This window comes from Sinocyclocheilus anshuiensis, unplaced genomic scaffold (genome assembly GCF_001515605.1).
Source record: "Sinocyclocheilus anshuiensis isolate Anshui unplaced genomic scaffold, SAMN03320099.WGS_v1.1 scaffold130, whole genome shotgun sequence".
NCBI classification, from domain to species: domain Eukaryota; kingdom Metazoa; phylum Chordata; class Actinopteri; order Cypriniformes; family Cyprinidae; genus Sinocyclocheilus; species Sinocyclocheilus anshuiensis.
This window is the reverse complement of record NW_015544207.1, coordinates 3308776-3335893: the sequence shown is the minus strand read 5'-3', so window position 1 is coordinate 3335893 and position 27118 is coordinate 3308776. Positions and strand designations below refer to the sequence as shown.

Below are 27118 nucleotides of genomic sequence, written 5' to 3'. Positions count from 1 at the left end.
TGTTACAAAAGCTTTTTATTTCAGATAAATGCTGATCTTTGGATCTTTCTATTCATCAAAGAATCCTGAAAAAAAAATGTACTCAGCTGTTTTAAATATTGATAATCAGCAAATCAGCATATTAGAATGATTTCTGAAGATTTAAAATATTTCAACATTTTACTGTTTTTGCTGTACTTTGGATCAAATAAATGCAGGCTTGGTGAGCAGAAGAGAATTCTTTAAAAAAAACAAAAAAAAACATTAAAAATCTTACTGTTCAAAAACTTTTGACTGGTAGTGTAGGCTGATTATTCTTATAGATTGAAACAAATGTGCTTCAGCCAGAAAAAAGGGTATGAAAAGTGCTCCGAGTCGCTGCAGCAAACAAAAAAATTGAACAACAACAAAAACTGGAAATGTTGCTGGAGACGGGCTTATTTAAAATGAAAACTGATTCTCTGCCAACAGGAGGCGCTTTTAGAGTGATAAAACTAGCGGTTTCTCCAGTAATGGCTGTAATCAAAGCAGCTCCGCTCATGAACCCTACTTTATCAGATCAAATGAAAATGCCATCGAAACTTTTCTGAAGACAGTCAATTCCCTTCAGAGATACATTCATATAAAACACCCGCGCCGTGTTATGATTTTGACACGTGCAGTGCTCATGTTTATTCAACGAAGTCAAACGCCACAAATAAATCAATGTATGGGAAACTGGTAATTTATATCGAAATATCGGAAATGTGTTTAAAAATCATATCACCGTTATTGAAAAAATAATAGCCCAGCCCTAGTCATAATATAAGCTGTGATTAAGAAATCAAAAGAAGAAAACTAATATCATTACATAGAGCCATCTAGAGGCATTTCAACACCAATGCCGGTCCTAATGTGATATGACAGCTTCCTAAAATCAAAAAAAAAATCTCTTTCTTAAGTGTAGCTTCAGAAAACAAACCTGAGCTTGCTTGAGCTTCCTCAAGCATCTCTTCCTGTCATTATCTGTGACTCTCTAAACAGAGCCGGAGATCTCCAGAGGACGACTCCACAGGCTGACAGGTTTAAACTTAGTCCAGATGAACTGTGCTGCATGCAAATAAGGCAAAGCGTGTTATAATCACACGAGCATTATGCACGGCTCAATTAATGAACCAAACTGAGAATTATTGCATGCAAAGGAAATAAATGATTGAATAAATGCTAAATAATTAAATGTTTTCTGCATCAGCAAGAGAGCTTGCATCATACAGTATACTGCTTGTGTTTGCAAAACAGAACACAACCCCCCCCACACACACATCCACATCTAAAAATAACAAAATACTAGCTTTAAAAGGAATATAACAATAGAAGTGCACTGGTTGTAAAAGAATACTTCGCTGGGTCAGTGAGAGTGAGAAAAAGTCAAAATCTGCAAAATTCTGTGCAATAGGTTTTAATATGATAAAACATGCTCAATCAAGCTGAGCAGTACCTTTCTGGACGCAGATTATTAAATTAGGCAAAATATTAAATAAACATGCAAATAACAAGTGTAGATCTTGTGAACGATGGCTGCAAACTGCACAATGAAAAATACGACGATGTAATTTAAAAAAAATAAATAAAATGCGCGTGGCGTTTAAAAATCCATTTGTTCTATTTAGAATAGGAAAATAACCAACCAACACATTCATAAAGAGGGCATTCTCTCTCTATGACTTTAAAGTTTTGTTGACAGTTATTTCCTTTTTGCTGTGAATATTTCATACTTCATATATAATTATGTGTAGCAGGATTTTGGACCAATGAGATTTCCCTGTGGGCGGAGCTACTGAGTGCAATGTGACAGAAACAGAACTCAAAAATGCGACGGGCTCAGAATTATGTAAATCATGTCATACTGAGCCTGGTTAAAACAGTAATTATGATGCATTAATAGAAACGTGACTATTTACTGTAAGGAGAGTTTGTTTGTAAAGCTGCCTGTAGCCGTCAATAGTGCAGTTCAGAGAACCAGAGCTGACAAACACTAGTTGAGGGGTATTAGTTTAGTGACGTGCTAAGCGGCCTATGAAATGTTCTGTTTGATCTTCAGTCTGACACATTAGATGCGACTCATTGACATGCATGAAGAATATGAAGGCTCGCGTGGTTATCCTATAAAATAACTCCATCCCATGACCCACATCAAACCCACAAGGAGTAACAGAAAATACATAATTGAATACACAACACAGATTTTTTGCTCAGCATCTGAGCAGACAGTGTTTAAACACACACACAACCTTGAGTTGCAGGCCACTCTCAACCAATATGAAAATTGTACTGAAAACACAGATTCCCATGAGCAGACCAGCAGGCAGCATTAATGCACCTCAGTAAAGAAGATACCTTTACTGAGAACCAAACCTGCGAGTCCAGCCGGTGATCCCCACAGGTGCAAAACACACACACACATACGCAACACACACTCACAACTAATCAATGTTATTGATTCTCAGGGCCTGTAGTCAGTTTCTTGAGATAATGCAGAGAGCGATTCATTGTGAAGAGCCTCTTCATGGTAAACAGCTCAAACAATAGCAGAGTCAAAGGCCGCGGTGGAGTCACAGGTCGACAGCTGAAGTATAGCCGAGCTGTGGGGAGCATACGGGGAGGACTGTGTGTTTGTGGCCCTCTTCAGAATAGATAACCGCTGTGCCACTACAAAGACTCCAGGCATCTGGCAAGGCTGGCATGGGCGAACAAAAGGGCAAAAGGACTAAGACCGAGTGGCAAGAACCAGTCACAAAAGAGCCAAGCTGCCATCCATTCAACAAGTCCAGACTCCTGCCAAGACAGGTGCCAGTCGACCCAGAGCCATGCAGAAGAGCCTTTCTCTGTAAACAATGTTACATCACAAATACTGGCAAAAAGCGTTCTGGCACGACAAAGCGGAAATCTTGTTTACGGAAGGCTGTTTCATGTGCTAATCGCTTAAATTCACCTAATTGGTCAGTTTAGGGCAATTAAAATTGTGGCAAGCAATGGTAAATCTTACAAAAGTTGTATTCTGAACTGTTGAAACTTTTAAAAGTTTAGAGAAATATATTAAAAGCAAACACTAGAAAAAAGTTTCCAGATATATTTCTTTGAAGCATGCAACATTTGTTTTATAATTTGCAGCAAGTTTAGAAATGCACATTTAAATCACAGAAAACACTGGTGTAAAAGTGCTCTGTCAAAACAAACGGAAACCCTTAATCTTCAATGTATGTGACAAACTCAAGTTTCAGAAAGTTTCAAAGCCGTAGGCAAAAACATTTTGTCAAAACAAACAGAAAATCTAATTTACACAAATCAATTTTGTATGCTAATTGATTAAGCATGTGAAATTGGTCTTACAATTTGTAGAAAGTTTACAAAGACGAAATCAAATCACAGCAAACCAAAAAAGTGTTTTGTCCTGATTTACAAAGCTATTTGTGCATGCTAATCGTCAAGATATGCATTTGTCTCACAAATTGTATAACGTTTAAGGATAATATATATATATAAACATTGGGAAAAAAATGGCACAACAAACGGAAAATCTAATTTACACAAATCTATTTTTATACTAATTAAGTCATAGTAAAAGTCTGGGGATTTAAATTATGACAGACAATTCATTTTTCCACCCATGAACGAAAAACGAAAATTTAAGCTGAATTTTCGTTGATTTAAAAATGGAAAAAAAAAAAAAAAAAAAAAAAAAAAAAAACTGTTCATGCACAACAACAACAAAAAAAAAAAAATCTGTTTTGTTTGGTAATCATGTTTAAATATGCTCTTACAGTCTATAAAAGGTTTACAGAAATAAATCAAATGACCAAACACTGTTTTGTCAGAAAGAAGCATTCATTAATAAAAGTGTATTTTGCACGCTAAATGCAGAAATGTGTGAGATTGGTGTTAGTCTTCAAAATGTTCAGGGAAAATCTAAATGATAGCAAACAGTGACAAAAAAAACAACAAACAACAAACAATTATTCTGCAACAAACATTATAAAAAAAATTAAAAAAACGAATCACTACCATGCAATTTTAATGTAACATTTAAATAAATAAATAAATATTTAGAAAATAAATCACAAAAAAATGACGAGATTTTTTGAGGATTTAAAAATTAGTGTCAACTTTTGAGTAAACTCTCCCAGTAAAAACAAATTGACTAAAACAACTGCTGGAATCATTCTTTCTAAGTTTTCTAATACATCCATCTCTCCAGAGCCGAATATATTCTTGGATCTCACCACTGAGAATTTGTGGACGTCAATCCCATGTACACGACGACTGTTTTAAAAAAACAACGTCGTCATGCATCTAAAGCAGCTGACAGGTAGAAAACAATCGCACTCACAAACGCTGGTCGGGTGGCAGCCATTGGGCCGGAACGGGACGGCGGAGGGACGAATGCATAGAAGTACGGACGGAGACGGAGGAGACGCGACTCACTCGTTTAACTCCCTCGGGCTGACTGCATCCCCGCATCCAGACCAGACCTCCCCTTCCTAAACTTGCTGGCCCATACAGAGATCTTCCCACACTGTCTAATCCTGGGACGGCCCAACCCCCTGCCACGCACACACACCCTCATGCAAGTCAAAATCTCCTTTGTATGAAAAATTAGACTTTGTGTGAGACTGTGTGTGCGAAGAGGAAGAACACACACACACACACACACACACACACACACAGACAGAGGGAAAGTGATGGGTGTTGTGCGTTCCTGCACCCACACACTGTCACTCAGGGCAGCGAAGTGTCCCGGACCAGCCAGCCGTGACCGTTGGGGGAGGAGAAAGAGAGAAACAGACAGAAAACAGACAAGAGAAATGATGACAGACTGCTGTTTGGACATTAGGGACCGCAGGACTGACTGTCCAAACAGAGACAACATATGGATAGAAATTCTGCTGCGACAGGCAGAAGACGCTTATGTTGATTTAAAGTCAACATGAAACATTTGCAATCATTTTACATCTGATGCATTTCAGAGAAATAAGATATTGAATGACACATTTTTGAAGTAGAGTGAAATTTGGTTTTACCCATCTGGAATTGTTTGGAGCATAAAAAAATTAACGTTTCTCCTAGAAGTAAAACTTTTTGTATATATAATTGGGGGAAAAGATACATATTTAAATTATATACTTTTGGTAGGTGGCTAAAAAAATTAGTGTTTTATTTTTTCTTAAATTCCATTTTTCCCCCATTTAATTTTTCAATTGCAATTTAATGACTGAATTAAATGTTTGTAATTTTTAGCAAAAAGCATCTCTAATTAGGGCTGTCGCAGTGAAGGAATTTCCCTTGCTGTAATCTTGAGTGGCTCAATAGCACGCGATCCACATAACAGAACATAAACCTGACAATAAGATCGTTAGGCTATCGTTAGCCTATATGTATAACAGTTCGTTCTGATCCTCGAATCCGACTGGACAAGAGACTTTCTATTGATATTTCCACCTTCGCGCGTTCTAGACGGGCTTTCAGTCAGTGCAGTTACATTGTTGCGCCAACAAGGTGGTGGAAAGGGACTGTCTTTGAGTGAGTCTTTAAATCGTTCATTGAACTACAGGTTCAAAAACGCTGATTCATTCAAAGAGAGACAAAATGAAAAACGCTATTGAAATCATTTTAACTTTGAGTGCCACGTTAGAAGGCTCAGCTGACCAATGCGTCGATGCTAAGACAGAGATTTGGCTTTCCTTGGACATGACAACCTATTTTCACAAATATATATGACTCGTAAGTAATCGCACATGCTCAGTTGATCTCTCTCTCATTCGTTGTCTGTTTAGGCTTGTTAAGTGCAAATATACGGAGCCTCAGTACAAATCAGCATGGTACACATTAATATTCAGTACACATGCACGAAGTGTAAAACGAGAAGGGCATAACCCTATGAAAAAAGAAAACACGCAAAAATCGCGGTTGCTGCGGTTCTTGCATTCCTCTGCGGTTTGCTCGTCAATAGCGCGGTATTGCGATATTGCGTTTATCGCGACAGCCCTATCTCTAATTACTTGAAATCATGAAACTTGCACAATTTAACAACTATTTATTAAAAGTTTATTTTAATTATAATTTTTTTAATTTTCTGAATTCTGTATTAATGGTTTAATTAAAATGTAATAATCAAAAATCATGTCTAATCAATTGAATTCTATTAATCGATTATTTATTTATTTATTTTTGGATTTGTAATTTAATACAAATGTATTAAAAACAGCAGTAATGAAACAAACATTAAAAATTTAGGACTCTTAAAATTAAAAGTTCCTCTTAATTTTGAGCAAACAAGTACATGTGATGCACAACAGAGGTTTACTGTTAATATTAGCACATGGAAGAAACAATTTGCAATTTTCCTTTAAAAAAAGAAAAAGAAAATTTCATATGTAAATTCATATGCATATGATAATGTTACGCAGCATGATTTGCTTTCAGGTTTAAATTTAACTTTGAATCCAAGAGTTTCAATGTGGATTTTGATTTCATGATGACTCCATCAGTTGATTCCATCATTTGCCATAAATCAAGCAATCGCTGAGGCTCGTCAATAAAAGCACAAATCCAATGGGAGCAAAGTGAATTAAGCTTCATGATTCACTCTGGGTGCTTAGTTTGCTGCTGCAACTCACTGAAGCGGCAAGCAAACAGCTCTGCACATGAATCGCTGCGGCTCTCACGCACACACCAGACTCATCCTGAGCTCTCACAAGCTGCAGGAACTTCAATCACAGCTGCTAGAGTTTACCTTTACAAGAAACGAATCGATTATCGTCATCACAAAACACTACTTCTGTTTCTTTACAAGCTCCCGTTTCTTAATAATATGCTGAAATAATATGTTAATCAAGCAGACAGACAGATACAACAGACAGACAGACAGACAGACACAACAGAACGACAGAACAGAATGACAGACAGACAGAATGACAGACAGACAGACAGACAGACACAACAGAACGACAGAACAGAATGACAGACAGACAGAATGACAGACAGACAGAACGACAGACAGAACGACAGACAGACAGACAGACAGACATAGATAGAACGATATACAGACAGACAGATAGATAGATGATAGACAGACAGATAGATAGATAGATGATAGACAGACAGACAGACAGATAGATAGATAGACAGACAGACAGATAGATGATAGAAAGACAGACAGACAGATAGATGATAGAAAGACAGACAGACAGACAGATAGATAGATAGAACGATAGATAGATAGATAGATAGATGATAGACAGACAGACAGACAGATAGATAGATAGAACGATAGATAGAACGATAGATAGAACGATAGATAGAACGATAGATAGAACGATAGATAGAACGATAGATAGAACGATAGATAGAACGATAGATAGAACGATAGATAGAACGATAGATAGAACGATAGATAGAACGATAGATAGAACGATAGATAGAACGATAGATAGAACGATAGATAGAACGATAGATAGAACGATAGATAGAACGATAGATAGAACGATAGATAGAACGATAGATAGAACGATAGATAGAACGATAGATAGAACGATAGATAGAACGATAGATAGAACGATAGATAGAACGATAGATAGAACGATAGATAGAACGATAGATAGAACGATAGATAGATAGATAGATAGATGATAGACAGACAGACAGATAGATAGAACGACAGAACGATAGTACGATATAGATAGTAAGATAGATAGATAGATAGATAGATAGATAGATAGATAGATAGATGATAGATGGTAGACAGACAGACAGACAGATGATAGACAGACAGATAGATGATAGAAAGACAGACAGACAGACAGATAGATAGAACGATAGATAGAACGATAGAACGATAGAACGATAGATAGATAGATAGATAGATAGACAGACAGACAGACAGACAGATAGATGATAGACAGACAGATAGATGATAGATGATAGACAGACACAGATAGACAGACAGATAGATGATAGATGATAGACAGACACAGATAGACAGACAGATAGATGATAGATGATAGACAGACACAGATAGACAGACAGATAGATGATAGATGATAGACAGACACAGATAGACAGACAGATAGATGATAGATGATAGACAGACACAGATAGACAGACAGATAGATGATAGATGATAGACAGACACAGATAGACAGACAGATAGATGATAGATGATAGACAGACACAGATAGACAGACAGATAGATGATAGATGATAGACAGACACAGATAGACAGACAGATAGATGATAGATGATAGACAGACACAGATAGACAGACAGATAGATGATAGACTGACAGACAGACAGATAGATGATAGACAGACAGACAGATGATAGACAGACAGATAGATGACAGACAGACAGATAGATAGATAGATATAGATAGAATGATATACAGACAGACAGACAGATAGATAGATGACAGACAGACAGACAGAAAGATAGATGATAGACAGACAGACAGACAGACAGATAGATAGATAGATAGATGATAGACAGACAGACAGACAGATAGATGATAGACAGACAGATAGATGACAGACAGACAGATAGATAGATAGATATAGATAGAACGATATAGATAGATAGATAGATAGATAGAGAAAGATAGAATGATAGAAGGACAGAATAGACAGATAGAACCACAGAACAAGAGATAGAATGAAAGAACAATAAATAGAACGAAAGAATGATAGATAGAATGAAAGAACAATAGATAGATAGCTAGATAGATAGATAGATAGATAGATAGAACGACAGAACAATAGATAGATAGATAGATAGAATGACAGAACGACAGACAGACAGACAGATAGATAGATGATAGACAGACAGACAGACAGATAGATAGAACGACAGAACGATAGTACGATAGATAGATATATAGATAGATAGATAGATAGACAGAACGATAGATAGAACAAACGATATAACGAATGAACGAACGAACGAACAATAGATAGATAGATAGATAGATAGGTTCATTCCCGCAGAGGGCAGGAGAGAGTAACAAACATGGACACGGAGTATGAAAGGAACAGAGACTGTGTGTGTGTTTTATAATGACTCTTCACACTGGAAAAAATTCCACACAAATCTCAAATGTTTGGCTCACAAGCAACAGAAACATGCTGAACAGCGTGAGAGACAGAAAGGGAGCAGAAGAGAAGAGAAAGAAGAGATAAGAAAATGGAAAAACAGACAGGTCGATAAATGAAGAAAACAAAACATGTTATCAGCAGGTGAGTTTTCTCTGCTCCCTGACCTCTCGTCATTTCACATCCAGTGTCTAAGAACAGAAAGCAGAAACACCACAGGTGTTGCTACAACACACTATTTCCAGACTAAATTGTTATTGTTAGAGGACATGTCTCCTGACCCACTGAGTAAGGTTATCCACATGGTGATAAGGACATGAAAAAGACAAAATGAGGGGTGGAAAAAAAAAGAGAAACTTGGACACAGCATTGACTTTTAGGAAAGCCTCATTTCGGGCAGATCCAAAAAAAAATTTTAAAAGTATTATACAATTTAACTTTTTAACTTTGTTACACTACGAAAAAAGACGTATAACAAAAGACACTTTCTACAAAAAGGCTACAAAACAGGGCTTAAAAAATATTTTTCTTTCCTCGGTCAATAATTAAAACTGAATCAACTGAATATCAATGGGATTGAATAATTTTAACAGATTACGCCAAATACAGACATTTGATGGGTTTCAACTAGCTACTTTTCATGTTAGGTCATTTTTGTGTGTCAAACATATGGAAGCCCATTTCTGCCACTGAATAAAATAAGAAAACTTTATCTCGCAATTCTGACAAACTCGCAATTATGGGAAATAAAGTCGGAATTACAAGGTGTAAACTTGCATGAAAAAAAAAATCGCAATTACCTTGTTTTATTGATTATTTAGTGCCGGAAACAGGCTTTCATTCAAACATGGCTAATAAGCATCAAGACGAAAACAAAAATGGCATTTTAGCCTCCGATACAATTCATCTGTGCACTTGAGTGTGTTGGGCAACAGTCTTCCATTACCTGCGACCGTCTCGCCTGTAAGAGTGTAAGACAGAGTGTGATGGAAACTGTGCATGAGTCCCTCTGTGTTTGTATCCAATGTCTAGATCTTCAGATTGAAGCCAAAGCAATGGTAATACAGGACGCTTAACTCTGATTGGATTACAGACATTTCCTTTGACATTTTTCTCAAAGAAATGGACATATGTTTAATCCATGTCTTTATCTTTAAAGGAATGTCCCATGCCGAGTTAAGCTTATTCAACAGCATAAACTGCATTTAGGGTTAAAAATTTAGAATGGAAGTGTCCAGAAGGTTTATGTAGCCAGAAATGTGAAGCTCAGAATTTATTAAAAGACATGAATTCTTCTGTTAAAAAAGTGTGCTATTAACCAAACTATCACTTTTGTGGTGGGACTACTGTTCTAAGCATATGAGGCTTGTCATGCACCTAAACGCAGCAGATGGCTTTTGTTTAGACTGTTTCTGGCCATTTTTCATCATCTGACATCATGAGCATATGCAGACCACAGGAAGAAGACAAGTTTATGTTCTTCTGCAGATTCAAGACAATAGTCTGGCAGACTACCTGCTCAGCTCCATGTAAACAAGGAATTTATAGCACCTGCTTTCTTGGAAGCATCCATGCTTGGACACTGTGTGAAATTTACCTGGTTTACAGGCGTTAATAACAATGTTGTCACAACAACGTTGAAAAACTGGAAATAACGTAAACAACAAGACAAGGTGTATTGAAGCCAAATAATTAATTTAACACCCCCAGAAATGTACAGCTGTGTGGTCTATGGAAAGAATTCCGGTTTCAAATTCCAGAAAAACTAGCAGACAACATCAGATCTTAAACTAGAAAAGAGGATGCTTGTATATGAACGTGCTTTTGCATGCACATTTCCCATTAAGTCGCTACGCAATGAGAAATGACCGACTGAAAGGTCACCATTTACCATTCATTTCCTGCATCTCATAAATTTTCCCAATGGACTCCAGCTACTAACAATTACCTGTGCCATTACTAACAGATTCTGTGAACTGCATCAGTTTTGATCACTTGCAATTAAATATTTACTTTCAGTGATGCACCCAAATGAAAATTGATATATGATTATATGATATTTTTAAATGTGATGTAAAAATGAAACAACTTCTAGAATATTGTATATTTTATAATGTAGGCTGAAACAATTTTTTAAGTACTGAATATTAGTTTAATAACAGCTTTGGGAACCTAAAAGTTCCTCAGATGCAATTCTGACATCAACCAACCTATTTTCCAAAACAAATGTTCCTAAACTTTGATCTTTACGAATAACGAATTATTATAGAATAATAATCTTTCAATAGAGTTTGGGAACTATGACGTCAGAATCCGGAAGTGTAATTTCGCCATGGGTTCCTTCGAGATTTTCCAATGGGGTTTTTCAATTAATGAGTAAAATAAAGCTTGTGGTAAACATAACTTCACGATACTTTTATGTTTTGTTTTACAATGTAAACTGCACACACTCACAGCCCAAACGTTCTTATCTAGTTACTTATTAAAAACATACGTTTTCAAAAATGACCATAACTCCTTCAAAATGTGTGTTTTGGGTATGGATGCGTGTAATTTACATTATAGAACAAAACGTAAAAGTATCGTCAAGTTATGTTTACCACAAGCTTTATGTTACTCATTAATTGAAAAACCCCATTATAAATCCCCATAGGAAAAATCTCGAAGGATCCCACGGCGAATTACATTTCTGGATTCTGACGTCATAGCTCCCCCACTCTATAAACCTCAAACTGACTTTAGTCTAATGTAAACTCTCCAGTATGCTACAACAACAAAGTGCTAAAGAATACACAACAAAAGACAAAATTGTTTAGGATTTTCTGCTCATTTTCTCTTTCATCCAATGGCATTTAAAAAATTTTGGTATTCGAAATTCTGATTTATTCCTATTCATTTGTGTTTGTGCACAATGTAAGAAGAACGGTACATCCAGGCCACAAGGGGGAGCTCTTACCTCGTCCCATTCTGAAGTGAATGAAGGTGATTTTTCCAGTCTTCTCTTGGTGGTGCTACAGTTGGACACTGACTCACTTCGGCCGCCCAACCCCGTCTCTTCCTCACCGGGTGGGGACACCAGCAGGTCGGAGTCGGACTTCGAAAGGCTACGCGCTAGCTTGAGATCACCCGGCGGAGGCATCCTTCTCGTCAGCGGAGAATCGCGGGCCGGTGAGTTGTGTTTCGACGAAGAATCCCGTGGCTCTTTGTGGACCGTGGCGTAAATAGCTTTGGGGTCAGTGTCCTGGAGAATGGTTTCCACGGTGACCGCCAATTTGGGATGGGGAAGGGGGGCGGAGCTGGCAGATGTCGAAGTGTTGGAAGCCTCGCCGGACTTCACTCCAGAGGACGGCAGTCTGAATGCTTCCTCCCGACAGTCGACCACCGGCGAGGAACCGTGAAGCAGACCAGTGAACTGCTCAGGAACGGCAGCGCTTATATCCTGACCGTGCGAGGAGCTCTCTGTCAAGAGAACAGAAGAGAGAGTGAGAGAGTTACAGGCGGACTGTGGAGCCGTATCTAGACCAGATAACATAAAACCGCCCACTCCACTACTGCCCAGTGCCTGAAACAGATCTGTTTTTGTTTTCTGACTGGAAAAGGGAGGGAGAAAAAAATGCAGAAAGAAAGTAAGTGAGTTGGGCTCACCAATTCCAAAGTGCCTGTGTTAGAAAATTCCAAGTGCAGGCTATGAGCAGCTGACTTTTCTCCATAGAGATCTGACTTGCTTGTTCTATTCCCTGTTTCTCTCTCACTCGCTGTGCAACTGCTAACAAGCATACAGCTTTATAAGGCTTGCTTCCAGAGAAGTTATGTCTCACTAAGGATTCCCTTTATTATGAGTGGCAAGCTTGAAACAGGATACCACAGAGATGACTGTGAAAGAAACACACTCGCTCTCTCTTTCTCTCAAACACCACTTTGCCACACCGTTATGCGTTGGGTTCTTAAAAATTAAATCCCTGCTTTGTGATTACAAAATCCTTCTCCCAGAACAGCACACTTACAGATCTCTTTTTACACTCTCTCTCTGGCCTGAAACATACTATAGGCAAGTACATTAATACTTCAATGCAAGTTTGATTTCAAAGAGAGTTGCATTCTCAGTGTCGCCACAGGGGGCGCTACAGTGTACATTAGCGGAAATTGTCTTCTGCGCTCACTTTTCTCTTTTAGGACAACTACTGTCATGCCGGAGGAAAAGTTTATACAGAATCTTGCTGAACACAGTTATTGTTATATATACATTTTATAGAAAAATAACATCAACCTTCAATCTGAATATTCCTACTTCCCTAATATATAGCAGGTGAAAAACGTCTGAATTCATAGTATATAAACACTGTCAGAAAAAAAAAGTGCAGTTATTTTACCTTTAGGGGTACAACAGCTTGTCACTGGGGCAATACCCTCAAAGTGACACCTTTGTACCATTTTTACCCCTAAAGGGTGCATACTAGCACCTTAGAGTAGTAATATGTACCATTAAGGTAGTAGTATGTACTCATATGGTACTATAATGAACCTTTCAAGGATAAATAAGTTACAAAGGTGTCACTTTGAGGGTACTGCCCCAGTGACAAGCTGTTGCACACATTTTTTTCTGAAAGTGAACAGTAGGCGACAAGTACCCCTTTGGTATTCTGAAGTGTGCATTTGATGGACAGTTTACTTATGGGAGTGGAGTTGGCTGTAAAGCGACACAAGCGACGCCCATGTGACAGTAGGTGCGTTTCCATTTCAGATTTGCGCAAAACTTGCAATATTTTATATATGTTTAAAAAAAAAACTATTGCGAAATGACAACGTATCCATTATTTTTTAATCGAAGGTCGAAGGAGAGCCACTTCTGAAACAAGTCACAGCGCAGCTGGTATAAACACAAGCATTGACTAGAATTGCCGAAATCAGCATTCGGTGGCCATGTAGGAGCCGTAATGCGCCGCAGACATGTGCAGTGTAAATAAGGGGTCATCCAAGCATTAATGGCATGAAAAGCCCCTTATACTTGAGAGTGGCCATGTATGAAGTTTTTCTTGTAGGTTATAGTACATTAAAAAATAATCATGTGATTTTTTTTAATTATGCCAGGTGACCTGTAAATGCGAAAAAACTGTGCAGTTTTGCGTTTTGTTTTTTTTAATTATGCCAGGTGACCTGTAAATGCGAAAAAACTGTTTCCATTGCAGTTTTGCAAAATATTCCTTTTTCGAATTGCCTGAAAAACCACTTCATGCGACCGTAAAAACTTGCTTGCAAAGTTTTTGCGAAACTGACATGTTTCCATTGGCCATATTTTCAATTCGCAACTTCAATTTGCACAATTTGAAGGGTACATACTAGGGTACATACATAGTTTTACATAGTACAATCTTGCATTACTGAGGCGGTAACAAACCTCAAGGAGGCGACACTGTTACTTTCAGATGTCGGTGTCAATAAAATGGATTTATTTTTATTTAGATAGCTAGCTATAAGCATGTCAACAGTTAAACAAAGTCCAGCTTCTGTCAAAATGAATGGAGAAATAGCAAAAATGTTAATATTTTACCCCACTTTCACAGTAATTACCTGAAAGAGCTCACATTCTTGAAAAGAGTGCACAAAACTACATAAGGAGAAAAAAATATGACCAAGACTAACCTTTGGGTCGCACTTTTAAGTCCAAAGCAAAATTTGGATCTTGAAGCAAAATCAGAGCATTGGGACCTTTGTGGCAATGTGAGTTTCTGTTCAAGTGAACTCAACTCGGCTCTAATATTTGGTTTACGCTAAACTACAATGCAGCAACTCCCTCCTGAGAACTTCATCTCTCAAGTTTTCCGAGGCATTGGGACTGAATACACCGCCCACTCTGTGAGGCACTGACGTGTGTGCTGGAGGAACATACAGAACCATGAGGCCAATCACTTTCCTCATGCAAGTGACACACCTAAAAACATACACACACAGGCCGCTCGGGACTCGAGTCTGTGTTTGCGTTTGTGACCCGAAGCCTAACCTGTGACGTCAATTTAAATCAACAAGGCCCTCTGGAGAAGATGAAGTCAGTGCTGTTCTCCATCCAAACCAAAGGCTTTAGCCAGCATTTCTCCAAGAGAAAGTCAGGTGTTTACTCAAACAACATATTCGTTTCCAGTAACTACAAGCATGCATTGGTTAAATCATTCGATGTTCAATTAAATAAAAGCAGTGTGAGCATGTTCCAAGCCAAAGTACCTTGAAGTCTTCTGTCTATGCAATGTCTTAATGTGCGGTCACTTTGATTCATGAAATTTCGGAAAAAATGTATACAAAAATTGTACACTGTCAATATTGTAGTGATGTATGAAGCACTGCTCACACAGAAGTCACTTTCAAAGAAGTTCACAGAGGTTCACTTTTATCGTGGTGAATTTTTATGACCAAATTTTAACATGAGCGAAATCTGCATTAGGAACTTTTTTGCCCTCATGTGAAACTCCCGAATATACAGATTTCTATTGAATCAACTGAACAAATGTGCACAATTTTGGCAAGCACTGGTAAATGTGACCACACACTAAAATTAAACTGATTTGAAACACTTTAAAAGGTATACTCCACCCCAAAATGAAAATGTTGTCATTAATCACTTACCCCCATGTCGTTCCAAACCCGTAAAAGCTTTGTTCGTCTTCGGAACACAATTTAAGATATTTTGGATGAAAACCGGGAGGCTTGTGACTGTCCCATTAATGCCAAGTAAATTACACTGTCAAGGTCCAGAAAAGTATGAAAGACATCGTCAGAACAGTCCATCTGCCATCAGTGGTTCAACCGTAACGTTATGAAGCGACGAGAATACTTTTTTGTACGCAAAGAAAACAAAAATAACGACTTTATTCAACAATTCGTCTCCTCTGTGTCTCTCCGCATCACCGTAGCGCCATTTTGGAGAATATCCGCTGAACGCAAGAAGCGTATGCTCTTCTGTGTCAGCCGCGACACAAGGATACGAATTGTTGAATAAAGTCGTTATTTTTGTTTTCTTTGCGTACAAAATTTTTTGTCGTAGCTTCATAAAATTACAGTTGAACCACTGATGTCACATGGACTATTTTAACGATGTCCTAAATACCTTTCTGGGCCTTAAAGTGGTAGTTTCCTTGCTGTCTATGGAGGGTCAAAAAGCTCTCGGATTTCATCAAAAACATCTTAATTTGTGTTCTGAAGATGAACGAAGTTCTTACGGGTTTGGAACGACATGAGGGTGAGTAATTAATGACAGAGTTTTCATTTTTGGGTGAACTAACCCTTTAATTGGTCTCCTATCTTGGTCAGACTGGTCTGTTGGCTGGTCTTAGAGGGGTTTGGGTTAATTTAAACTAATCAGGCTGGAAAATCATTTTGAACCAGTCAAGATCTTCTTAAGGCCGGGACACACCAAGCCGACTTCAAAGAACTAGCGATGACGAAAGCCGACGGTGTTGTTGCCTCGCCAGCATCTGGACCAAAAAGCTGCACTTGAACACACCACACTGACTACAGCCGACTGCAAATTAACACGTGAGTTCTGCGCCTTCGTTGAGAGTAATTAACTGTCTATATCAGCAGCTATCAATAGTATATTGATAGTATATAATCAACGTATTTAAAAGGAGAAACCGAAACAAGGATGTACATGATATACACTGATATACGAAACGTAAACAAATCAGCGCTTGCTAACCATTTTGAATATCAGAATCGTTGATAATATTCTTCATTTTAAGTGGCTCATGTTGTTGTGAAAATAGTCGCATATTGGAATGCTTGGAAAAAGATTGCGTAACATTATAACAGCCTTTTGTCTGTGCAGCCTTCATATACTTGCCTGTTTTCATCACTTTCGCTTTAATTCTCCTGCACTGACTCATTCACTAAACTGAACATCCAATCAGAGTTCTCACTTGCGCCGACGGCCCCGACGCCGAATCAACATGTTGAATCGGGCAAACTACCGCCGATGTGAGCCCGACGAGAGACAACGAGTGGAACACACCAAACAAACTATAGCCCGACAGACGCTCACCGACGGCCGACCGTTGTCTTGGTGTGTCCCCGGCTTTAGGCTTGTTTGAGCAATTTTTTCAAGTGGAATGCACAGTTTTTTCAATGATGTTCAGTACTGAATGAAATTATATAACATTGATCAACATTGCTTTCCTGCTATAAAAGTGTCTTGAACAAGCCTGAGCTCATTTTCCAGTTTTTCAGTTCGGTCAGTTGGTCTGTAGGCTGGTTTTAGAGGGGCAGCCAAAGCAAGCCTGGCCAGCCTGTGTCCACAGCTAAGCCAGTCTAAACCAGCTAAGAACTGTAAACCAAGTGTTTTTTGTTTGTTTTGTTTTTTTTATTAATGGAAGTGCACCTATAATACCTTGATGAAGTTGCGTGACATCAATAGCTACTATAACTAGGAATGTCTACTATTTCACTTACTATTTTTTAAATAGCAGGCAGAATACAGTGTTGTACTGATTAAGTTGCATGCTAGTTTTTCCATTTCGAACACAGCCAAGCACACTTGAGCAGTGCTGACATCTGATGAACTGAAGTAATGTCACCCTCTCAGAATGTTCTAGAGTAACAGGGCTGACTTCATCCTTCAGCTGTTGTGATCCCCTCGGCTAAGTGCAAAGAGCTTTCTAAGTGCGTGCCAACAGTGAGCAGCGTTTATTAAAAGAGGGAAGGGACGTCTAAAACACACAACATGATTTTGCACTTAGGGTGAAGCTTTCATCTCCAAAGCACTAAGGTCAGACCCTCCTTCACGTTTTCAATACATCAACGCATGGAGCCCGCTGTGAGACCCTGACATGAGAAATATGACGAGCTCACACCGTTATTTGGGTGTGTGCTAGTGTGTGTCTACAGGCCGATTTCCTGCAGCGTAATAGACAGGTGCTGAGCGCAGCACGGCTGTGGAGGTGGCAGCTGAGGTCTATGAAGCTTGGCATGGAGAGACGTTTCTGCTGTTTGTTTTGAAACACGAGGAGAGTGCGGGGCGTTAATATAAATTACACTGACGTTTATCACACTCAACAATATTATGAAAATGCAACCATATTACAAACATTTTGTACCATTCTACAATATAATGGCTTTATATGTCTGTTCTCATCGTTTCTTCATAAGACTCACCTTTAGAGTAGTAGAGTGGCAATGGCCTTCTCTTGGTAATACTAACTAGAGTCGTGTTACACTGAGTAAACATTGTTCTAAGTTAGGCAAGGATTTCTGAGCGATGACTTTAGGAGGATCAGGGAGGGACACAGAGACAAATCGGGACAAATGCACAGGGACATAACAAATGTGTCCACTTTTGCATTATTCTCCTACCAATATTCTCGCTCCAAAACTGTTGACAAATGCAGATATTTTGAAATAGTTCAACCAAAAATGAGCACTTTTGTGGAGTTTAATCTTTGGAACTTGCATGGAAAGGAACAGCACAAACATTTGTTAAAATTTAAAAAGGGGATACAGCAATGAAAAAAAATATGGCATATGAATATAATAGTAGGAAAAGGTTAACAGCAATGAAATATATTGAAATATATTTTTTTTTTCTCCCTCCACTAATTATTTTCCATCACAAACGAGGAACACAAAGTTTTGCAAGAGAACGCAAAAGTTTAGCGAGCAAACGCAAAAGTTTAACGAGCAAAAATAAAATTTTAGCAAACAAAAATGTAAGTTTAGTGAACAAAACCGAAAGTTTAGTGAGCAAAAACAAAAGTTTAGTGAGCAAAAACAAAAGTTTTGTGAGCAAAAACTAAAGTTTAGTGAGCATAAATAAAATTTTAGTGAACAAAAATTTAAGTTTAGTGAACAAAACCGAAAGTTTAGTGAGCAAAAACAAAAGTTTAGTGAGCAAAAACAAAAGTTTAGCCTGCAAAAACAAAAGTTTTGTGAGCAAAAACTAAAGTTTAGTGAGCATAAATAAAATTTTAGTGAACAAAAATTTAAGTTTAGTGAACAAAAACAAAAGTTTAGTAGCAAAAACAAAAGTTTAGTGAGCAAAAACAAAAGTTTAGCCTGCAAAAACAAAAGTTTAACAAGCATAAATAAAATTTTAGTGAACAAAAATTTAAGTTTAGTGAACAAAACCGAAAGTTTAGTGAGCAAAAACAAAGGTTTAATAATCAAATGCAAACGTTTAGAGAGCAAATGTTAATTGTACGAATACAAAAGTTTAACAAGCAAACTTTAGTTTAGCAAACAAAAGTTTAGCGAACAAACAAAAGTTTAGTGAGCAAAAACAAAAGTTTAGCCAAGTGTAGCTCAATTTTATTGGAGGAATGCAAAGTTTAACAAGCGAACTCAACAGTTTAATAATTAAACTTTAATGAGCAAACAAAAGTTTAGTGTGCAAACACAATTTTATTGGGGAATGCGAAAGTTTAACGAGCAAATGCTAGTTTATCAGGGAAATGCAAATGTTTTGTGAGAACGTACTGTAACGTAACGTTTTGAAAATGATTGCAAAACTTTTGCTGACAAGCACAAACGTTTATCAACTGAATGCAGAAGTTTTGTGAGCAATCACAGAAGTTTTAGGAGCAAACGCAAACGTTTCTTGGGGGAATGCAAAAGTTTAACGAGTTAACACTTAAAGCAAGGTTAACAGGTAAATGCTAAGTTTCTCGCCTACATGCTAAGGGAACTCAAAGGTTTCGTTAAACAACGCAAGAGCATTGAAATATAATTTTCCTCCCGTGTCATTGTTTTCCCCATGTCCCTTTAGGGGCTCCATATAAATGACATGAGGGTGAGTAAATAATATTTAAAGAGCTATTCCTTTAAAGACAGCCCAAAAGTCTAAGTCTTAAACAGATGGCAAGCATTTTACAGAGTAGAAAACATGTTGGCTTCATTTGCTTGATACATTTTTGACTGCTAAATAGTATTTGTCACTCAAATGGTTATAGCTATTCAACCATGGCAATAACACCATAAAGAATAATTTGGAGTTTTTACAGCATCATTAGCAAGTAAGCTCCTTAAGCATTCACACATGCACACACTCACCTCCAGACGTCTGTCCTGTGCTAAAATGAGGTGCAGGCGGCTGCAGAGTGTTTGTGTTGGACCCTGAAGGTCGTAGGTCAATGTGTGCAGTGGTCTTTCGCTGCAAAAAATAACACCAATATCTGCATATTAAGGAATGCCTAGCTTTTGTCAGATGCACAATCACACACAAAACAGTGTCTATATCACAAACACACACACACACACACAAAACAGATGCTGCATACAGAGATAATTAACTGTCTACTGCACACTAGACAGTGTTTCAGTGCTCTTTCGCTGCAAAAAATAACACCAATATCCACACATTAAGGAATGCCTAGCTTTTGTCAGATGCACAATCACACACAAAACAGTGTCTATATCACAAACACACACACACACACACACAAAACAGATGCTGCATACAGAGATAATTAACTGTCTACTGCACACTAGACAGTGTTCGGACAGAGTGACAGATGTGAGACTGCAAAAAATAAAAAAAATTTAAAGTAATGAACAACAAAGCTCTGTTCCAAAACCTTAGAGCTTCCTATGCAGGCAGCATTTTAAAGCATCATGGGATCCACAAGGAAACTCAATTATTCTGCCTCCTAACATACTTATTTTTAGCCAAATTCTAAGGCAGCATACCATGCGTCTTTTGCAAAGGTGGCAATCCAAAATCTCTATGCCAAGCTAATCAAAAACAAGAAATACAATATGACAAACAAGTGAAATGTTGGTTATAAATAAGCCTTTTTCTTTCAATACTGAAAATTTTCACCAAATACTTGTGTGCTGTATATTTGTCATTGTTTTGTTTTCCCCCAGAGTAAAAAGCTATTAGCTTAGCAACATGCTAATATCAAACTCTACTGGAATGTAGTGTGAATCTCGAGTCTTGTGTGAAGCAATATGTGCTGCTGCCTAAAATGTTATAAATCACTCACTTGTGAGGCGTCATAGCAAATAGCATGTTGCCTTATAAGGCAGCTGCCTATGTAGGTACAGTAGTAGGCAGTGAGGTTTTGGAACAAAGCTTGAGCCTAATAAGCAGTAATATTCTCACCTGAGGTAGGACACTGTTGGAGGACTTGGCTGAGACGTCCACATCTGGAGATAAAGACTTAAAGTTATTCAAATAAAGGGCTGACAACTGGTAACACTTTAAGTATAGGGAACAATTCCCACTATTAACCAGCTGCTAATTAGCATGCCTATTAGTAACATATTGGCTGTTTATTAGTGCTTATAATAAAGCACATATTCTGCATGAGCATAGTCTCCATCCCTAATCCTACCCAACACCTAAACTTAACAACTACCTTCCTAACTATTAATAAGCAGCAAATTAGGAGCTTACTGAGGCAAAAGACATAGTTAATGGTTTGTTAATAGCGAGAACTGGACCTTAAAATCAAGTGTGACCTGACAATTTAAGACATACTGATTCCCTTCACTTTTAAGATGTCAACTAATGATATATTAGTATTATTTATGTTCTATTACTGCAGATATACATTAGTTTATTTTTATATTATATTACCCTTAGTACTTAAACTTTTTTTTCCAGCTTATTTTTAAATCACTTTTATGTGCTTTTATAATTTGTATTTTTTTACCATTTTAATTATTTCTTTACTTTTACTACTTCAACTTCAAACATTTATTTCAGTTAGTTGCCTAGATGGCATTTCTAGTTTTTAAATATAATTCATCGTAATTTACAAAAACAATACCGTTTTGTCATCACGGTTTGATTATTTTAAAGAAAGACTAGAAATATAAAACATCTGTTCTAGCATAATATAATGTGGTAGTTGTTATTTTCCTTGACGACACTGGTATATATGGGAAAGGCATATGTGAATTAGCTCATCGTGTTTAACAAACAAATAAGTGAGGCAAATCTGAGGTTTATGTGAGGTCTCATGGAAAATGAGCGTGTACCTGCTTTGCTTTGTGTGTTGTTGGGGATTTTGGTCTGTGCGGTGACTAAGAGTTCATATGTGTGCTCTTCCTCTTCCAGAGGCTCGGCGCGTTCATCCACACTGCTGTTGGTGTAAACCGCCTACAGAGAGAGAGAGAGAGAGAGAGACTCAGTGATGAAGAAAGCGCTGATATAAAAACCAGTCGCTTATTTCACAGTCCCTACCACTTTACGAACAGCAGTACAATGAAAATGATGATCGTTTTAATAACAGTATTAAGTTTGAGTGGCTGACATTTATATGACACAGTCCAATGAGTGATGTTTTGCCAACACTGCATGAATGTATCAACAAAAAAAAAAAGCTTTGTAAGAAAAGTCTGGCCTACTACTTCAGTTCAGAGTGGTTCATAAAACTAAGTGAAGTATTCAGAAGTTGTGAATCTCTGTATGCAGCCACAGAGACAGCGCTGGAGTGTTTTAGTATTGGTCATGGGCTCCCAAGGTTTGCTGTGTGTTGCAGAGATCCACAGCATTAATATTCATGAGGATGCTGTTTGATTTGGGTAGACGTGCAGAAACAGCAGTCAGCGAGCGGAAAGACAGATTCAACAGCATCTCGCCGCAATATTCATTGCTCTGCTCTCTAGCATGTGAGCTGCTTCAAATCAATATGTCTATTCATTACATCGTCACAACACTTGTATTGCCTTTCACTGGGCCGTTCTTCCAGAGCTATTTATTAAGGATTCCAGACTTAATTTGATTTTAGTAAAATGTGAATCAAACAATGGATCTCTGAACAGGGATTTTACCTCAGAGCTGAGATCCTCATCCTGTGCAGACTGATTCTGTGGAGGACGGCGCTCTTTCTGTAAGAAACATTCAACTAATTCACTATCAAACATGCTAAAAATTTATTTTTTGAAAGAAACGCTCAAAGAAATCGCTATGCAAAGTCTCCATCTAGTGGAGGAAACTGTGCTACACCAAATCTTCCGATTTCAAAGAAAGCTTTATCAAAGAACTGCTTTATTCCTTTCAATAAAAAAAGAGGTGAAAAAATGTTCAAATACAGCAAAGTTCAATAAACTGTTTAAATGCATTATTAATAACGACATCATAATAAATGAATACTTCTTCCGCCAAGCAATATAATTCATTAACTGGATATGTATGGTTGCCATGAAATGTATTAGTTTTTCATTAAAGGGGTCATATGATGCGATTTCAAGTTTTCCTTTCTCTTTGGAGTGTTACAAGCTGATTGTGCATAGATAAGATCCCTGAAGTTGCAAAGACTAAAGTCTCAAAACCAAAGAGATATTCTTTATCAAAGTTAAGACTCTGCCACGCCCCCCTAAAACGGCTCGTTCTAACACGCCCCCACATATCTACCTCACTATGTGGCAATATTTGCATAATGCGCCCAAATGTGCACGCAAAGAAAGAAGGCGTGGTTTCAGTAACCGCAGTTAGTGTTGAAGCAGCCATGTCAGGAAGACGCTGTGTGTTTCTAGGCGAAAGCAAAAGCACTTTATTTGGCCTTCCGAAAGTAGATGCATTTAGGAATCTTTAAGATTACTTACAACAGAACAGCAAAGCATTTTATGGACGACCGTTTCGTGAAACTAGGAGAGGAGGTAATTCTGACTTTACTATGACAATCTGGCGCTTCTGAATAAGCTACTGTTTTGTTATTAGTTTAAGTATTTGCTATTGACTGTTCAAATGCGGAGTTTTGCGCAGCGCAGAGTAACGCGTCGTGTGTGTGTGTGTGAGGGGAACAGGGTCACATCACAGGAGAGTGAACTGAAAAAAATTCTGATGTCTGTTCACATCACAGTGGAGTCAGCTGTCTTAACCGTGGCTTGTGTATTGCACACATACCAGCTTCATCACTGTGTCTGTCACACGACTCTGTTCCCCTTTCGGGCTGTCTTTGCATTTATTTTGAAAGCTGACACTCGAGATTATGGTAAGGGGCGTTACATTTCCGACGAGTGCTTGCAGTGTTCGGCCAATCACAATGCACTGGGTCAGCTGGCCAATCAGAGCAGACTGCGCTTGTCGGAAGGAGGGACTTTGTAGAAAATGAAGCGTTTGAGAGAGGCGGGGCATAGAGGACCTACAATAATGTACAGTATTTGAAAAATAATGTGTTTTTTGAACATTAAAGCATGTCAACATATTCTGTTACACCAAATACACAAAATAATGATCTTTAAAAAAAGCATCATATGACCCCTTTAATATAGAATGTGCAGCCACATCTGCATTTATAAGTTTTTCTATGAAGGCTTTGGGACGAGGCTCATCCATTCAGAGTCTAGAGTCAAAAGTATGATTTTATAAATAGCAGTTACACTTCCTCATCTCCATTTGCCAGATAATACCACAAATAAGGAAATAAAAATATATTTATTACTCAAACAATTGAAAGGACAACATCAAAGAGCTCAAAAATAAACTCTTGTTCCCTGTGAAAATGTATTTGTTGATTTCAACCAACAAATGTTTAAAATATAAATAAACAAACAAACAAACAAACATGCATACACAAACAAACAAACAAATAAATAAATAAACAGACATATGCATACACACAAACAAGCAAATAAATAAATAAACATGCACACGCATACACACAAACAAATAAATAAATAAACACACGCATACACACAAACAAATAAATAAATAAACAAACATACACACGCATACACACAAACAAGCAAACAAATAAATAAACATGCACACGCATACACAAACAAATAAATAAACACGCATACACACAAACAAACAAATAAATAAATAAACAAACATACACATGCATACACACAAACAAACATACACATGAATACACACAAACAAACAAATAAATAAACACACACATGAATACACACAAACAAACAAATAAATAAACACACACATGAATACACACAAACAAACAAACAAATACATAAACATACACATATGCATACACACAAACAAACAAATAAAGAAATAAATAACATACAGTATCTCGCACGCACACCTTCCCGGCTTCGCTGTCCGATGACTTTCCGCTGGCCAGGCTGTCCAGTGAGACACACGAGGACGCCTCAAACAGAGCTTCATACGGATTCTCTTCCACAGGGGTCGAAGCCAAACCGGATATGAGCTCACTGACCTGCTGCTCCATTTCTCCTGTCAAAACACAATCGTACGCATTACAACATCTGCAGAACATCTGGCATACCGATACCACGAGCAGCATTTCCTCTCACATCTGGCCTGATAGACATAAAAAGAAAAGCTATTTACATTTCTTATATATACCGTATTGACCCGAATATAAGACGATGTTTTTTTCTTGGAAATACATCTGAAAAAACGCGGTCGTCTTATATTCAGGGTCTAGACTTTGACATGTCAATAATTCACCCACAACAATAGGTGGCGCCAAATACGCATAAAACGAGTGTGCCATGAAATACGCAATGTAATGCGTGTTGTAAAGATCGCGAGTAAAAACACAAGAAAAAGAAAACCTTACAGCTGCATAAGTTGTGACTGTCACGTTAGCCTGATGGGACCAAACTCCCTTTGTGTTTTTAAACGTAAGACAGTACCCAGATTTGAAGACTAGCCTACAGTAAGATTTAACTTCTACTGTTAATAAGATTTTGGTAGGCTACTATTAGATGGATAGCCTAAATGTCCTAATTCAGATGGGCTACCTGGTTTTTTTTGTTTTTTTTATGGTATATCAAAAAGTGTGTATTTAGGGGACAAGCACCAAAGGTGCGTAGTCACCTATTGAAACCGTTGGCATTCTTCTTCTTCTAGCACCAACACTTGTCCAAAGTTGCAATTTCTTTATGCTAATAACTTTTGAACCGTAAGGCACAAAAGGAAAATTTTTTTTCCCTCTGAATCCTTGGCTCATGCCGAATCGAATGAACACCAAAATTGAAAGGTTTAGTTTTTTCGCTATTTTTAATTGTTCGTAAAACTTACTTTGTCGAACTCGTCCTAGACGGTTTGTCTGATTCTCACCAAAATTGGCTCAGATCATCTTCAGACCATGCTGGCAAAAAGTTATGGAATTCAAGTTGATTTGTCCAACCGTTCTCGAATAACGCACAAAGTAATTCTACGAAAAGCACGTAAAAAGGAATGTGAGGCTATATCTCCGCAACGGTTTGGCGTATTGACACCATACTCGGTGTATTTTGGGCGTCGGCCATTTTGAATTTTGTCAAAAAATGCAATATTTTAAGAACGCTTAGACTTTGTTATTACGAAAATCGGTATGCATCTTCGGCACCGTGCCCTGATGGTACTCAAAAAGTTTGGGCAAAAATAAAGCAATTTATAAAAACGCTAATAACTTTTGCATACATTATCATATTGTAAAGAGACTGATGTTGCTAGATTCCTTGGAACGTGCCAAAATCATCGATACCAATTATGCCATAATTGGCTGAACTTCCTGTCCGCCATTTTGGTTCATGTTGAAAACTGACTTTTTCGAACTCCTCCTAGACCGTTAGTCCAATTCTCACCAAATTTGACTCGGATCATCTTCAGACCAAACTGGCATAAAGTTATGGATTTTGTGTCGATATACGAAACGGTTTTCGTTTAGCGCATCAACGAATTTGCTGGAAAGATGCCAAAATGCATCTGAGGCTGTATCTCTGCAAAGCTTTGACGTATTTGCACCAAACTTTGTTTGTGCCATTATCACCTCACACTGACCACGCCACATCAATTTGGTAACAGCGCCACCTATTGGTCAAGAGTAATAAACCATTCATTAACCATTAATAATTACATTTACAAAAATGCTAATAACTTTTTATTGCATTAGCCTATTGCAATGAAACTGGTCTCAAAATATTCAGTGGCTTATGCCGACAACATAGATACCAACTATGCCAGAGTATGCTGAACTTCCTGTCCGCCATTTTGATTAATGTTGAAAACCTACTTTTTTTTAACTCCTCATCACTCGTTTTTCCGATTTTCACCAAAATCGAGTCAGATGATCTTCAGACTGTGCTGACAAAATGTTATGGATTTCGTGTCGATA

The 27118-nt window shown here is 37.7% G+C and overlaps 1 protein-coding gene across 1 annotated transcript in view; it reads right to left on the bottom strand.

Moving 5' to 3' along the window:
• The window catches only part of LOC107696947 (ankyrin repeat and SAM domain-containing protein 1A), a gene marked incomplete at its 3' end in the record, with an annotated part of 137257 nt that overhangs the window by 31018 nt on the left and 79121 nt on the right, over positions 1-27118 (bottom strand). The window contains exons 10-15 of the mRNA XM_016497519.1: positions 25058-25227; positions 22857-22913; positions 22062-22182; positions 21181-21224; positions 20127-20226; positions 12055-12557 (exon numbers count right to left, since the gene is read on the bottom strand). Coding sequence (XP_016353005.1) covers positions 12055-12557; positions 20127-20226; positions 21181-21224; positions 22062-22182; positions 22857-22913; positions 25058-25227 — 995 coding nt within the window. The remainder of the gene's footprint in view (positions 1-12054; positions 12558-20126; positions 20227-21180; positions 21225-22061; positions 22183-22856; positions 22914-25057; positions 25228-27118) is intronic.